This window comes from Delphinus delphis, chromosome 6, assembly GCF_949987515.2.
Source record: "Delphinus delphis chromosome 6, mDelDel1.2, whole genome shotgun sequence".
Taxonomy (NCBI): domain Eukaryota; kingdom Metazoa; phylum Chordata; class Mammalia; order Artiodactyla; family Delphinidae; genus Delphinus; species Delphinus delphis.
This window is the reverse complement of record NC_082688.1, coordinates 23279176-23294736: the sequence shown is the minus strand read 5'-3', so window position 1 is coordinate 23294736 and position 15561 is coordinate 23279176. Positions and strand designations below refer to the sequence as shown.

General features: G+C 43.3%; 1 protein-coding gene across 7 annotated transcripts in view; it reads left to right on the top strand.

Moving 5' to 3' along the window:
* Positions 1-15561, top strand: part of PALM2AKAP2 (PALM2 and AKAP2 fusion) — a 356275-nt gene that overhangs the window by 208037 nt on the left and 132677 nt on the right. For all 7 annotated transcript variants that reach the window (XM_060014348.1, XM_060014346.1, XM_060014352.1 and 4 more), the window contains one exon: positions 9049-9134. In XM_060014348.1, the coding sequence (XP_059870331.1) occupies positions 9049-9134 (86 nt within the window). The remainder of the gene's footprint in view (positions 1-9048; positions 9135-15561) is intronic.

Here is a 15561-nt window from a genome sequence, read left to right as displayed (position 1 = left end):
CAGGAGTCAAGAGAGGGAGAAGTGCCCCTGCCACCATTGCTTCTCGAGGCCCCAAGGCCTGGTCTTTACATCCATCCCAGGGAAGAGAAAGCTGGGGCTCAGAGGCAAGGATGAGCCACCACCTGGAGTGGGGTGAGTGGGGTGGGGTCACATCCTGCCCTACGCCTCCCAGCGCCTGGGTGGGGCTTCCCATCCAGAGGAAGCAAGTCCCATCAGCTAGTCCTTGGGTGGGGTTTCCCAAAGCCAAGTGTTGAGAGGCAAATCATTGTTCTGAAATTCCGCTAGGTTTTAATGACCACCATGCTGAGAACTCCTCCAAGAACAAAGTGAGATTGTTCAAACCCAAAGGGAGTGAAAGGCGATTAAAAGGAAGAGAAGTATCTAGCCAAGTCTCAATTCCAAGACTTGGATGAAGAAGAGAGTTTAGACGCAGGGGGACCCAGGCCCTAACCCCTTTCTTTTCATTGTGATCAATGAAATTTTCACAATGGGTCTATCTTTTGTCTGTAAAATGGGGTTGATATAATTTGGGTCCCAGGAAGAACCCTCGTCTAGGAAATCAGACAATCTTGTCTCTGTCAGACCCAGCTTAGCAGCTACTTTCTGTGGGCCCTTGACACGTGCTTTTGCATCTCAGGCCTTTGGTTTTCTCACTGAAACATGAAAGCCTGGGCTCCAGACTTCTCTGTAGTTCTGTGGCTGTTTCTAGGTCAATGCACCGATGAAGGCTGAGGCAGAGATGTGATGAAGAAGAGAATAGCCACGATAGGCAAGAAGGTTGGAAGCACCTGAGAACCTCCCCCAAGGTGCCAGTAAACAAAAGGTCCACTCCCAGCCACGGCCCCTCCACTGTGTCCTCTGTTCTTGCCTTTCGCTGGGCTCTGTAGGGCATCATCTGGGATCTTTTCTCCCCAACCTGTGCTCTGCAACGGGAGAGGCTCTGCAACCTTGTGGCTCAGCTCTTCTTAAGATGGTCCATTCCAGCTGCCCCAGCAGCATGACCTTGTGAAGTGGTGAGTAAGGTGACCAGGAAATGGCCATGTGAAGGCTGAGGAGTACTCATCAGATGACAGAGCCTTCTGTCCTGATAAGAAAGGAGCACAGGCGGCTTCAAGGCCCCTTCCAGCTCCAATTCAGTTAGGGAAATATTTAAGGACCCCCCCATGACGTGCCAGCCCTCACTGTGCTGACTGAGGACTGAGGTGGGCGTGGGGGTGTGGCCGGTGAAGGGACAGCCCCGTCGTCAAGGTACACAGGGTCTCACCACCCAGATGTTTTATGTCCGGTGACTGCACCTCCAGTGGTTTGATGGCAAGTGTCCAGAGCCACCAGGTCTTGCCTGGCTCTGGGAGAAAGGACCAATCACAGTCTGTTTCTTCAGCATCTGGAGTGAATCAGCTCCAAAGTGGGACTGTTACTGTTATCAACCCAGGCCCTTGGACTCTTTCGTCGATAGAAATTGATTAGAGGCCGGATGAGAATCTCAGGCAAGGCTTTATCGGGACTCACGCTGCACGAGGAAGCGAAAACAAGAAACAGGTGCCTTTGCTCGCTCCCTGAGAGGAGGTGCTTGGGTCCTTAAATAGGGTAACAACAGGGGCAGGTCCGTGGGCTGGGCAGGAGGCAAGGCTTAGGTGGCCTGCCCCCCTGCTTGGTGGTGCTGTGTGCAGGGGTCATGTACAGTACCCTGTGTTTGCTCCAGGCACCTCAGAAATGGCTGTTGCTTTGTGGCCTTTCTGTATCTTATTGTTCGTAATTGCCCCAACTGCACATGCGTGCAGTTATTTTTCGTTGCTTATCGTTTCCGTGTATTCTGTTGCTGGAGGAGCTGTCTCTCCAGGTGCGAGCACTCTGGTTAGGGTCCCAGGTCCCAGCCTATCTCATTACCAGCGCCTTTGTGTTTCTCTTTTCTCCTTTGTGCACTCTCTGCTCTTACCCAGGCCCCACTCGGAAGCTCCTACCCCTCGAACCTGGCTGCCTCGAACTAAACGCTGCTCATTTAACAGCCACTGGGGGAGACTAACTGGGTATCAGGCCCACTCCCTGCCCACAGGTGCTTACAAGCTAGTTGATAAGGGCCCTCTAAGGCAGCATGGACGAGCAAATGCCATCAGACAGACACACTGAAAGGCTTTCCCTGCTCAGGCCCGATAGGCGGGGCTAATGCTCAGGGCTGAGTTCACAGCGGAGGGAGCAGGTGGAAACGTCACTCGAGGGCTAAGACACCGTCCTCCTGAGGAGCTGGCGCTGGAAGGCAGGACTGAGTCCCGGCATCATCTGTGTATTGTACTTATACGAATTCGACTGTAATGTAATGTAATGAGAGGAAGAAGAAAAATAGAAATTTCAAAACTGTCAGGGATCCTGCCTGCTATTCCAATCTATGTGCACGTCCTCTTGTGACAGACCCTAGTGGGGCTTGTCTGACAGCCATCGACCTGTCCCCTTCTTTTTTGCCTGCCGAGATCTTGTTTCGTCCCTCTGTTTATCCTCCAGGTGGCCATGTGCTCAGAGAAGGCTGAGACCCTCACCGACCCAGAGGGTAAATCTTGATTCATTAGCTCCAAGCCAATTTTGATAATTCCACTCCCCTTTTCCACGATTGGGTTAGGCATAGACTTATGCTCTGTTTCTGACCAGTGAGACTTCGGGCGTCGGCTTGGGCGTGTGAGGAGGGTGCTTTTGTCGAAGGCGCATTAACTCCTCCCTTCTTGTGCTACCGGATGTTTTTGTGGCATGTGGAACTGCTGTGTCCATCTTGGGACCCCAGAGGAGAGTCAAGAGCATTGCAGAGAGGTCAAAGTAAGGCCGTGAGGCTGTGGAGCCATTGAAGTAACTACCTCTGCAACCAAACTACCTTGGGACTTCTTGTGACATGAGCCAGTCTATCCTCTGTTGTTTAAGCCTTTATTAAATAGGCTTTTGATTACCTTTGGCTAAAAGCACTGTCAATCATACACCCCAGTAGGAGGATGACAAGGGAGGTATTCTTCTGCTGTTCCTGCTGTCAGTCTCAGCTCCTTCTATCTCTCATATTCTGAGCATCTTCAAACACAGAGAAATCCTAGTTTCAAGATCTGTATTGTTTTGTGCAACATGATCCTTAGTACAAGCCAACAGCATCATCTGGTACTTAACAGGAGAAATGGTCTGTTCCAAAGCTGGAGCAAAAGTGGCTCTGTTGGGCTTTCTGAAGTATGGTGCTAATTGGACAGTTTGGGAGATTTGAGGAATTTTCAAGGGCAGTTATTATTTTTTTTTTTACATGTATCCATACACACATTTAATTTTAATTTTTTTTTCCTTTTTTTTTTTTTTTTTTTTTCCTGTATGTGGGCCTCTCACCTCTGTGGCCTCTCCCGTTGCGGAGCACAGGCTCCGGATGTGCGGGCTCAGCGGCCATGGCTTACGGGCCCAGCCGCTCCGCGGCATGTGGGATCCTCCCGGACCGGGGCACAAACCCGTGTCCCCTGCATCGGCAGGTGGACTCTCAACAACTGTGCCACCAGGGAAGCCCTAATTTTAATTTTTATTATTTATTTATTTATTTGTGGCTGTGTTGGGTCTTTGTTGCTGCATGTGGGCTTCTCATTGTGGTGGCTTCTCTTGTTGTGGAGCATGGGCTCTAGGCGCATGGACTTCAGTAGTTGCGGCACACAGGCTTCAGTGGTTGCGGCTCGTGGGCTGTAGAGCACAGGCTCAGTAGTTGTGGCGCATGGGCTTAGTTGCTCCGCAGCATGTGGGATCTTCCCAGACCAGGGCTCGAACCCGTGTCCCCTGTATTGGCAGACAGATTCGTAACCACTGCGCCACCAGGGAAGTCCCTAATTTTTAAATGTAACTCATCTCATGTGTTTATTCTGGTATTTCCAATTCCAATACATGGCTTTACTGAACTTTTTCTATATTACATCTGTATTTTTTTCTACACTGAGAATCTTGATTCCCGTAAGCACATGATATGACAGAGCTGGAATATCTCAGGGGCAGTTTTGATCATGCAGGTTTGTGCCTTTTGTCTTTAGAACCTACATCCTTCATGAGATGCAACCGACCTGTGCAATAAGCACGGGGGCACAGTGGAATCAGAGAGTGACCCCCAAGGAAGTAGAAAGTATGGGCGATTAGAACCTGGTTGAGGAGACGATATTTAAATGGTAGAATGTATTTAGAGGATAGATACAGATTTGTCCAAAGAAGTTCTCTGTAATGGGAACTGGAGGTTGATGGGGAAGGCGGGTCTGGAAGGGCTCCTTCCTTTCCTAAGGCTGGGCTATGTTATGCTGCCGTAATAAACAGCCCCAATCCTTTGGCTTAAAATAATAAAGGTTTAGTTCTCATTCATGTTACGTGGCCATTGTGGGCTGGCTGTGTCTGTGCTTCGTGTTACCCTCTCGGCTGGGCCTCAGGCCAGTAGAATCGCCACTGTCTAGAACATCGCCATTCACCGTGGTGGAGGGGAAGGGCACTCTAGAGCGTCCTCCATCAGCAGTTAAATGCTCCGGCCGGAAGTGATCCATGCTACTGCTGCCCACACTTATCAGCCAGAGCTAGTCTCATGACCTCCCCAACCCTAAGGGGGCCAGGAAGTGAAATCCTGTTACGTGTCCATGAGAGGAAGGAACCAGGAGCATTTGGTGAACAGCACTAATGACCACCTTGGCCACCCACTTTGTCCAACGATCTGTCTAGAATCTGTGTGGACAGATGGGCTAGAGCAAAGGTCCATTCTCTTGCACATAAGAGTCCATGCTGACCTGTCTTCCTCTCTTTCTTAATCTGCCTTCACCTCGTGACACATGGTGATTCCAGGGGCTCTGGGGACAATTAGCATCCTCCCGTGCAGTTCTACCCTCTCCCTCTAAGCCTTGGACCCTTAATTTTTATTTATTTTTAGTACCAGCCAGGATCAGAACTAAGGAAGTCACCCAGTGTTTCCTGGGATGCCATCAGTTGCTTCCCCACCAAGCCTGCCTCCTTAGTTTGCTTGCCCTCTCCACTGTTCAGTCTAGTCCTGTCTCCCTTTATTCAAACACACAGAATCATCTTGTCTATAGTTTACCCTGCTCAAGACCTTGTGGCTACCTGCTACCAGCTCAAACCCTCTCCTTGCTGGTCCTCAGGTATGCCCCTGGCTTCTCCAGCCAGGGTTGAGCCCAGCCTCCTTCCTTTTGCTTGCACTGCCCTGTCAACCGCACACATATTATTCCCAACAGAAACCGATAGAGAGAGTGGCCAAGCCAATCAGCAGAGTGTGCCCTGGGAACAGAGACCCAGGGATGTGGACGCCAGGGAACTGGAAGCTTGGGCAAAGGGATGCATTTATCTGACTGTGTAGCTAAGTAAGGAGGTGTATAAAAAGGAAGAGACAAATTCATGGTGGATTTGATTTATTCCTGCAAGATCTTCATAAAACTGTCCCTGATGGAGTATTCATAAGCATCCCTCAGCTACAAGCAGACGGGTCTCAATTTTTCCACTACAGGGAAATGCAAACTTATTTTCTTCTGGGAGAGAGAAGTTATTTTTTCCTGAAGGTTTGATCCAGTCTTTTAAAAATGTAATTAAAATAGTAATAGTATTGTTAGGGATTGTAGAAATAATATAAAATATAGTTTCTCAAAAATGTTATAAATAAGAGGTTGAGCCAAGGGAGAAGGGGGGATATAAAAGTGGTTATTTGAAAGTACAGTAGGTAGAAATATATGTGAAATATATATATTCTATATTTTGTATCAAATTATATATATATATATGGTGATAAAAATCAACATTGAAAGTTGTTGATAAAATCCTAGCACTGAAGGAATCTCAAACAAGCAATCTAAGCTACACCCCTACCCACGTGTGGTACAATCACTATTTTGGAAATGGAAGTGGCTTTTTTACATGTTTAAGCATCATTCAATAAAGACATGTCAGTCATCTTGCATCTTCAAGTCTGCAAAATGGGAGGAGTTCTTGTACATTAGTTATGAAAGAAAATTGACCCGTAGCCCTATCAGGTGTAGTGTGCGGGTCTAGTACCCTCTCCAAGAGTCTTATTATCATGTCCTTCTCAAAGTCCACTTTTGCAGGGAGCTCCCATGTACAGATGGCTGCTCTCTTCTCTCTACCCTGAGGTCCAAATGTGGGACCTTATTAATTTCCAGTCAACAACACCAATAGAACACAATGGTGTAAGACAGACCTTCTCTGAAGGTATGAGAGTAAGGGGAGAATTACATCCTGGCACAGCACGATGAATAATTTAAGACTGATTTTTAAAACATCACTGTTCTCAAAAGTCCTTTTTATCACCCCCTGGGAATTTCTTACTGCCAGCTCTTGTTCCAACATTTTTCAGCTACTCTCCTTCTTCTAAATGGACCTCTTCCATTTTTCTTTTCCTTCCACCTTTTCGTACTCAAATGGCTCGTAAAGTTGCTTTGTTCTCCAAAAACAGCTTTCTACCTGGAAGGAATTTTGCTTCTCTCTTTTAAAATAACATTTTTCTGTCCTCACAACTTATTATCAGGATTAATAACATTTTTAAGTTGAAATGTTATATCTATTTTCTCTCACTCTTGCCATGAATTCTGAAGTGGTTTCTTGACTGCAGGCTAAAATTCTGAGAATACACATATATTTATGTCTCATAGCTCTTTCTTGTGGCCATATATCCTTTCATAAAGATAGTATTGCTTATGAAAGGAATGGTTATAGCAGAGAAAAGATTCTTCCCAAAGTGGGATATAATATATAGAGAGAGATGGGAATTAATACTTGTAAATGAATTTTATGCAACAAAGGGAATTATATTTGCATAGTTAAAAATGAAATACTTTATCCAAAATGATTTTCATCTATGATTTTCGTTATAGATTGCATCTATTAGCTATTGTTACAATAGTGTTGCTTGACAAATCATCCCCAAACCAAACTCAGTCGCTTTTATTGTCATGCATATGCAGTTGGGCTAGGGGTTGGCTGTGGCTTAGCTGCAAGGTGTGGATTGGGTCCAAGTCTGGTCCCCATGACTCTCATTTCCTTGCAGGCCAACTGGGACATGTCCTTCTCATGCTAGAGCAGAAGTGCAAGAGGGCAAGCATCACCACTCAAACCCATTTCAAACCTTTGCTTGCATGATATCCACTAAAATCCCATTGGTCAAAGCAAACATCCGTAGGACAGGGAAGACAGTTTCTCCCACAGTGGGAGAGAAGGGGACCGAATATTTGCTGAACAATAATTCAAATGATTCCATAATTAAATATCATATATTTGTCCGTCATGCCCAACCTCTGTATGTCTCTGCCAGCCAGATCCAACAGGCACCAACAGTGGCTTAAACCAGGAGGGGCTTTAGTTAAATGCGAGATGTGTCTGGGAAATAATCTGTTCACGTGGGAGCAAAGATTTCTTTCCCAGAAATGTGCATTTAAGACAAAGCCCACAACCTACCTGAGAGGAAATTGTAGGGCAAGTCATCAAACTTCTCTGACCCAATTTTTACAACCCAGTGAGAGACAATTATTTGTACTTTGCAATAAATTCTAGCCCATGGATCCTGAGTAATCCATTGTGCGTATTTCCTGTGAAATGAGGCTCTCAAGGATTCAGAATATAAAACAAGGCAATGCAACCAGTGCTAATGTATTAACATTTAATTAATCTCCTATTAGTTTCTTTAAAGTGTCATGTAATTGCAAACAATTGTTATAGTTTCACCATCTGATTTGTCCAGTTGATCCTTAGAAAAATGCTGAAGTATCACAATCTTTCCTGGACACATCTCTGGTTTCTTGATTTAGCACAGAGGCTGGTAAAGCACGTCTCATGAGCCAAAACAGCCCAGCCCTGTTTTTATAAGTAAAGTTTTATTGGAACCCAGCTGTGTCCATTTGTTTTTATGTTATCTTGGCTGCTTTCCTCTATAATGGCAGCTTGAGAAGCTGCAACAGAAGTGGTCTGACCTCAGAGCCTAAAATATTTACTATGTGGCAAACAGGAAAATGTGCCAGTCCTCATTTAACATAATGCTAGACAGTTGAAATTTGGAATTTGGGTGATACACACAGATCCGGCATGAATAGTGCCCTCAAGTTACCCTTAGAGAAAATTATTCAAGAAAATCAATAATGTAAATTAATATTACACAGTTTTAGTCTGTTTAAGGAAACAATCTTTTCAATACTTTAAGCTATGAGCGCTCATATCCCAGTAGGCAGTTATACCAATTATAAAATTTCTATCTGCCTATTAAAGTAGACCCTGAGAAACTCTTAAGTATTGCCTTCTTAGCTTTTAAGAAGATGACTTTACTTGCAATATTGTTTTTTAAAAATATACTTGTCGTTACTTCAAACTTTTCACTATTATAGACCATTCCACCTCCATTCACACACATAATTGCATCTAAATTAGTGTAGTTTTACTGTACTGTGATCATGGGTATTTCCAAACACCAGCCGCTGATCTCTTTTGTTGAGGTTGGGGAGAGCAAAACCTTGTATCTTGCCAGATGTCCACACTTGGAGCCTGTCTGACAGCTTAAGAGAAAAGGAGCTAACATGCATTAAGACTTGGGGAGAAATATATATAGATTTTAAAAGTGAGTGTAAAGTCTCAGTTATTTCCAGCAGCTGTGTAGAATCTAGGACAGTGAATAATCTGAGGTCACTGCGATTGGATGTTGAATTAGATTCAGATGTGCAGATTTCTGTGTTATGGGGGGTCACTTTAAGCTCCAAATAAGACCTCAGTATGAGACCTGGATTCTGGAGTTCATTTTAACCTCTTCTCCACTCTGGACTAGGAATAATACTATTTAGAAAATACAGGATTTAGATAATGACTCCAGACTTGGAGATTAGATAAAAACAGGAGGTGCTGACTGACCACACTTCTGAAAGGAAGCTCTCCTGGTAACTGCCAGGCAGTTAAACTATGGGTAATCATTGGTTTCCTTTCAAGTCACACGGGCTTGGAAGCTGCGAAACAGTGATCTCTCTACACCAGCTGAACACACTTGGCTCAAATGGTACCATTTTGATTTTTCTTTTTCAGGAGTTGGGTGGGAGAGTGTGCTGCTAACAGGAGATGAGCTAACCTCGAAAGCCACAGACACATCCAGCGCAGACATGACTGTCCAGGTAAGGCATCCTTTCTCCAGTGTGATTCTCAAAGTGCATCTCTAGACGAAAGTAAGTGTATGGCAGATTTCTGGGGGCAAAATGAGCACTGCCCCTCACCCCACCGGGTTCTCTCTCTGTTCGCTGAAGCCTCAGTGAGCCAACCACAATAAGATCTCCTGAAGTTTGGATCCAGATCAGGAAGCCACCTGAAAGCTAGAATCTAAGACTTGTGATTTCCAAGGGACCGGTTGTAGGATCTTCAGTGAATATCTACATGTAGATTGTAAGTGGTAACCCTGTGGGGACAGTGAAGCAAATATGAACATTCTGAGCTGAGAAACCCAGGCCCCACTGTGCATTGTGAAGAAAGGTCAGAGAGGCATAAAGTAGCTTTGATCTTGACTCAAGATTTCCACTGATGTCAGCAGGAAGGCAGCACATGGCCCACTCTGCCTGGAATGCTAATGGCCAAAGGTTTACAAAATGAGTCATCTGGAAATCAACCTAATTATATCATTGTTCAAATTAAATGCATGAATTAGTAATCATTGTCTAGATTAAGGAATCTGTAGCAAAATATATCAGACATAACTACTTCCCTTATACTACTGGAATAGACACAAGGGAATGGTCCTCCTCTCTTGGAATTCTGTTTATGTTTCACTTAACAAAGGCTGGGGGTGGGAGGGCATTCTAACATTTTTGCTTGAATGATTAGAATTTAAATAAATGCCACTTATGAAGTTGTCTTGGAAAAACAAAAAGTAATGTCCTTTTTTATATTGAGATATCACTAGAGTGATTTCCCTCCTGGGTTTTTAATTAGAGGTTGTACAAAAGAATATACAGGATGAATTTATTCAAGCTTTCCTTTGTAATGTGATGGCTGAACTTGTGTTATCTGTATTAAAGATGTTAGAGAAAGCAAAGAAACATACCACAGTGAAATGTATTATAAGATGGGAAAGTAGCTTGATTGGTTAAAAGAGTCAACTAATCTAAATAATAATTATCACATGCTGCAAGTTTGCTTGTAATTACGTTAGCAGAATTTGCAAGACAATGATATATATTGCAATGATGTATTGGTGTGTTGCTGGCTACTCGTGCAAAGTTTGCAAAGTTTGAGAAATCTTTGGCCATGTTGGATAGAGGGGGTGGATGCTGATAGAATTTGATGGATTTTGATGTGCTATTTTGCAATCTGTCATCATTTTAAGAATTAGTTTCTGAGATGTGTTGCTAGTGTACCTGCAGAGTTTGTTATATAAAAGCAAATGGTGTATTCTGATACACACAAGTTTTGCTTAAGTCCCATTTTATGAGGTTACTATTTAATCAGTGTGCACCTCTTTGGCACCAGGATCTTGACTAAAGTTTTATTTGGGTCTATTCAATTTCGATGTCATTCTCAACCTCTCTTTCTGTCTTCTTTTATTGAATACCTGGGAATGTTTTATAAGAACAGAGGATTTTTAGTTCATAAGAACTGAACCCACTCAGAAGAAAGAACACTATATACTTTAAAAAGTTAAGCAAAATACAAATATATTTACTACTCCAATAAACTCCTACAAATATTATTAAGTTACTCTATTAACGCCAGTCTCTTCTCAATAAATGATTTTTGAAAACTCTAGGTGGATGTAATTTAGGGAAACGCTTCTGTTTAGATCTTTTCTGTCAGGTTTCCCAATTATGCAGCAATTATCAATTTTTTTTCCTTTGGTACCATGCTGTTTCCCACCCCACACTGCTTTATGTATCCATCCTGCCCTGTGTCTGTATCTTTTTTTTTTTTTTTTGCGGTATGCCGGCCTCTCACCGTTGTGGCCTCTCCCGTTGCGGAGCACAGGCTCCGGACGCACAGGCTCAGCGGCCATGGCTCAGCGGCCACGGCTCACGGGCCCAGCCGCTCCGCAGCATGTGGGATCTTCCCGGAACCCGCATCCCCTGCATCGGCAGGCAGACTCTCAACCACTGCGCCACCAGGGAAGCCCCCTGTGTCTATCTTAAAGTATTATTTTTTTCTGTGTCTATAAGTGCCTGATGTTCATAAATTAACTACAGATTCCTCATCATATATTCATGCCTCTACAGCTATTCCTGTTTCTAATAGCTACTTCATACATCCTTGTAATATCAGCTACTCCTGTTTTTTGCCCTGGGAAAGCAAAATGTTCTGTTAAAACATTAATTACAATAAAACTTGATTCACTGACATTTCCTAAGGGGAATGTCAGCAGAGACCACTAAAATACTTTGGCTTCCTCCCTGTTACTCTTCTTGAGATAGATGTACCTTTCTTCGTGCTTAGAAATTCTCTTTCTGAAAAAGACACTTTTTTTGTGATGTCAGTTGTCTGAATATGGTTTTGTCTACTATATGAGGCTTTTTAATACCATGTCTTATTTTGAAATGATAGAGTCATGCTTCTAAAAATATACATGACTCAGATGAATGAATTCATTTATAAACGGACTTCTGTCATTCTGAGGAATGTTGAACTAAGAGCATTTATGTTAAAAACACCCTCTAAATACTGATACAGGTAAGTGTATCATGTAGGCCTGCTGAACAATTTAAAATCACTATGTAGTAGGTTGAATTGTGAATCCTTTCCTTCCCCGCAAAACCATATGTCCAAGTCCTAAACCCTGGTACCTGTGACTATGACCTTATTTGGAAAAGAGGTCTTTGCAGATGTAATTAAGAATCTTGAGGTGAGATCATCCTGGACTAACCAGGTAGAACCTAAGTCCAATGACACATGTGCTTATAAGAGACAGAAGAAGAGGTAACACAGAGATGAAGGCCACAAGAGGAGACACGGGCAGAGGTTGGACTTCCATATAGCCCAAGCCAAAGAACACCAGAAGCTGGAAGAGGCAAGGAAGTATTCTTCCCTAGAGACTTCAGAGGAAGCAGTGCCCTGCCAGTACCTTGATTTTGGATTTCTGGCCTCTAGAATTGTGAGAGAATAAGTTTTTGTTGTTGTAAGCCACTGAGTTTGTGGTAATTTGTTACAGTAGCCCCAGGAAACCAATATACTCGGATCTACCCAAGAATTATACCTACAGTGCCAATACCAGAGAGGCTGAAAGCCAATATTACACACATTCATCACTATTTTCTTATTATACTATGCTCAGCCTTTATAAGTTGTTTTTACCTTTTCTTGTTTTGAAAGAACCATTAACCTTTTTCAGCCTGAATCATGATTCACTAGAAGAAAAGGGTAGTCATATTTGGGGATAGCTTCTATATTATATTTTAATCTGTTTTGCTGCTTGTCTAGATATTGATTTTTTTTTTAAAGTATGGATCAATATTTTCTAAAACTTGCCTGACCATGAGAGTCATCTGCAGCAGTATTTAAAAAAGTATAGCTTCCCAGGCTTCTGCTTTCAAAATTCAGATCCGGAAGATCTGGGTTTGAGAATTAGCATTTTTAACAAGTGCTGGTGATTTTGGGGGTCAGTTTGGGAAAATGTTGTCTAGTATACCACTAAAGCAGTAAGGGGTGTGGCCACAGGAGCCCTACCGCTGCCCTTGGCTCTCTGGTTGTCCATCTGGTCTGAGAAAGGACTTGGGGACTCCCTGTTCAAAACCCTTTGGTTCCGTTTCTTTTGCACACCGACTAAGGCTCAGAACTGCAATTTCATTTCTAGCCCCATCTTCCATCATGTCTGTCTCTGGGCCTATTTTTGCCCTCTGCACCCAGCCTACTTGTAACCAGAATGATCTTGTAAAAAGGGCAAGCCAGGGCTTCCCTGGTGGCGCAGTGGTTAAGAATCCGTCTGACAATGCGGGGAACACGGGTTCGATCCCTAGTCCGGAAACATCCCACATGCCGCGGAGCAACTAAGCCCGTGCGCCACAACTACTGAGCCTGCGCTCTAGAGCCCACGAGCCACAACTACTGAAGCCCGTGCACGTAGAGCCCGTGCTCCACAAGAGAAGCCGCTGCAATGAGAAGCCTGTGCACCATAACAAGGAGTAGCCCCTGCTCGCCACAAAGCAACGAAGACCCAACGCAGCCAAAAATAAATAAATAAATATATATATATATTAAAATAAAGAAAAGAAAGTAGCATAAGAGAGAAGCACAAGAGACAGACCCTCATGTGAGAACACAGGGAGTAAGTAGGTGTGAGGAAAGGCCAGTGTTCCCCCTTAACTGCAGTCAGAGACAGAGATTGTCTTAGGCAGGTGCTATGTCTTTTAAAACCCCATGGCTTTTATTCAAGGCTTCCTTCCTCTTCCTCTTCCTCCCTCTCTCTCCCAGCCCAGCCAACCCCTATTTATATTCAAGTCTTTGGCTCGAATATTAGGGCTTTATGACCAGTATCGTCACGTGCTTTCGAAGGCCCTAGTGCTTCTCCTGCAAAGCCAGGCACGTGAATAACCATCAGCGTCCTTGCATGAGATCCGGTCTCCCCTGCGGGAATGTCGTCTCTGTGAGGACCTGCATCCCAGCTCCTGACCGAGTGTGTAGCCTGTCGTGTGCAATTGTCAATTGTTGTTGCATGAACAAATACATGAAGGAAGAAATGAAGACAGTGTCTGTCTAGACTGCAGTTAAGGGGGACCACTGGCCTTTCCTCAAACCTACTTCCTGTGTTCTCACTGGAGGGGTCTGTCTCTTGTGCCTCTCTTTATGCTTTCTTTTCTTTCTTTTTTTTGAAATGTAGTTGATTTACAGTGTTGTGTTAGTTTCACGTGTGCAGCAAAGTGATTCAGGTACCTATATCTATATGTTCTTTCTCAGATTCTTTTCCATTATAGGTTATTACAAGATATTGAGTATAGTTCCCTGTGCTATAGAGTAGACCCTGTTGTTTATCTATTCTTTTTTTTCTCTGTCATAGAATCTTTAGTTTACATGTTTGCATCACAGCGAGAGAATCCATCCCCTACATCCCCCTGAAACAAAGTGAATCAGCTATAGCTGTACATATACATGTATCTGTTTATCTATTCTTATGCTACTTTCCTCCGTGTTTCGTTTTTCACTTGTTAGTACCTCTAAATCACGGTTCTTTTTTTCACCATTCCTTTTTTTTTGTAAACATAATTGAGGTACATAATTTACATAACATAAAGTTCACACATTTAAGTGTACAATAATTTCTAGTAAATTTACCAACCATCACCATAACCACAAAGATCCTCCAATAAGATCCCTATTATGTCCTATTAGTTTGTCTCCACTTCACCCCCAATCCCAAGCACTACTTTCTGTCTCTATAGGTTTGCCTGTTACGGACGTTTAATGTAAATGGAATCATACAACGTGTGGTCTTTTGTGTCTGGCTTCTTTTGCTTAGCATGGTGTTTTCGAGATTCATCCATGTTGTAGCCTCTATTAGTATTTCATTTCTTTTAATGCCGAGTAGTATTTCATTTCACGGATATACCAGAGTTTTGCTTTGTTTTCTAGTCCATTCACAAGTTGATGGACTTTTAGGTTGTTTCCCCGTTTGGGCTATTACGAATAATTCTGTTACGAATATTCACGCACGAGTCTTTGTGTGGACGTTTTCTTTTGTCGTGGATATGAACCTAGGAGTGGAATTGCTGGGTCATGTGGTAAATCTGTGTTTAACCGTTTGAAGAACTGTCAGATTGTTTTCCAGAGTAGCTGCACCATGTTACACTCCCACCAGCCGTGGATGGGGGTTCTGATTTTTCCACATCTTATCAATGCTTGCTGTTGTCTGTGTTTTGATTATAACCATCCTAGTGGGTGTCAAGTGGCATTTCATTGTGCTTTAGATGTGCGTTTCCCTGTTAACTACTGACGCTGAGTATCTTTTCATCTGCTTATTGGCCATTTGTATGCAGTTAATTTTTCAATGGCTTGGTTTCCTTTATGTGCAAGAGGGTACAGGGGACATTCTGTTATTCTCTTATTGCAGATGTGTAGTCAATGTTTTCTGAGTGAGGGGCCCTCTTCTTGATGATGGGGGAAGGGGGCTCAGTTCAGTTTTCCCTCTTAGGATCACTGCCATTCTCCCACCACTGCCCTGGGAGGGGGTAGGAGTGTCTCATCAATCTCTTTTCTTTCCATTCTTTCCCTTTCTTTTCTTTCTCTCTCTCTTTTCTGTCTGATTATTTTCCCCTCACATCTCAGCTTTTTTGTTTTTATCATTGTTATTAACCTAGCAGTGTTATATTTTTTACTGTGGTAAAATATACATAACAAAAATCACACTTTTAACCATTTTTAAGCAGCATTATGTCATTCGTATTGTTCTGCAGCCATTACCACCATCCATCTCCAGGACTTTTTCATTATCCCAAACTGTAACTCTGTCCCGATGAAATACTAACTCTCCATTCCCCTCCTCCCTTCAGCTCCTGGCAACCACTTCAGTGTCACAGTTTATATGTAATAATATCTAGCTGTCTTCTCAAGGGGATTTTAAATATATCCTATTAA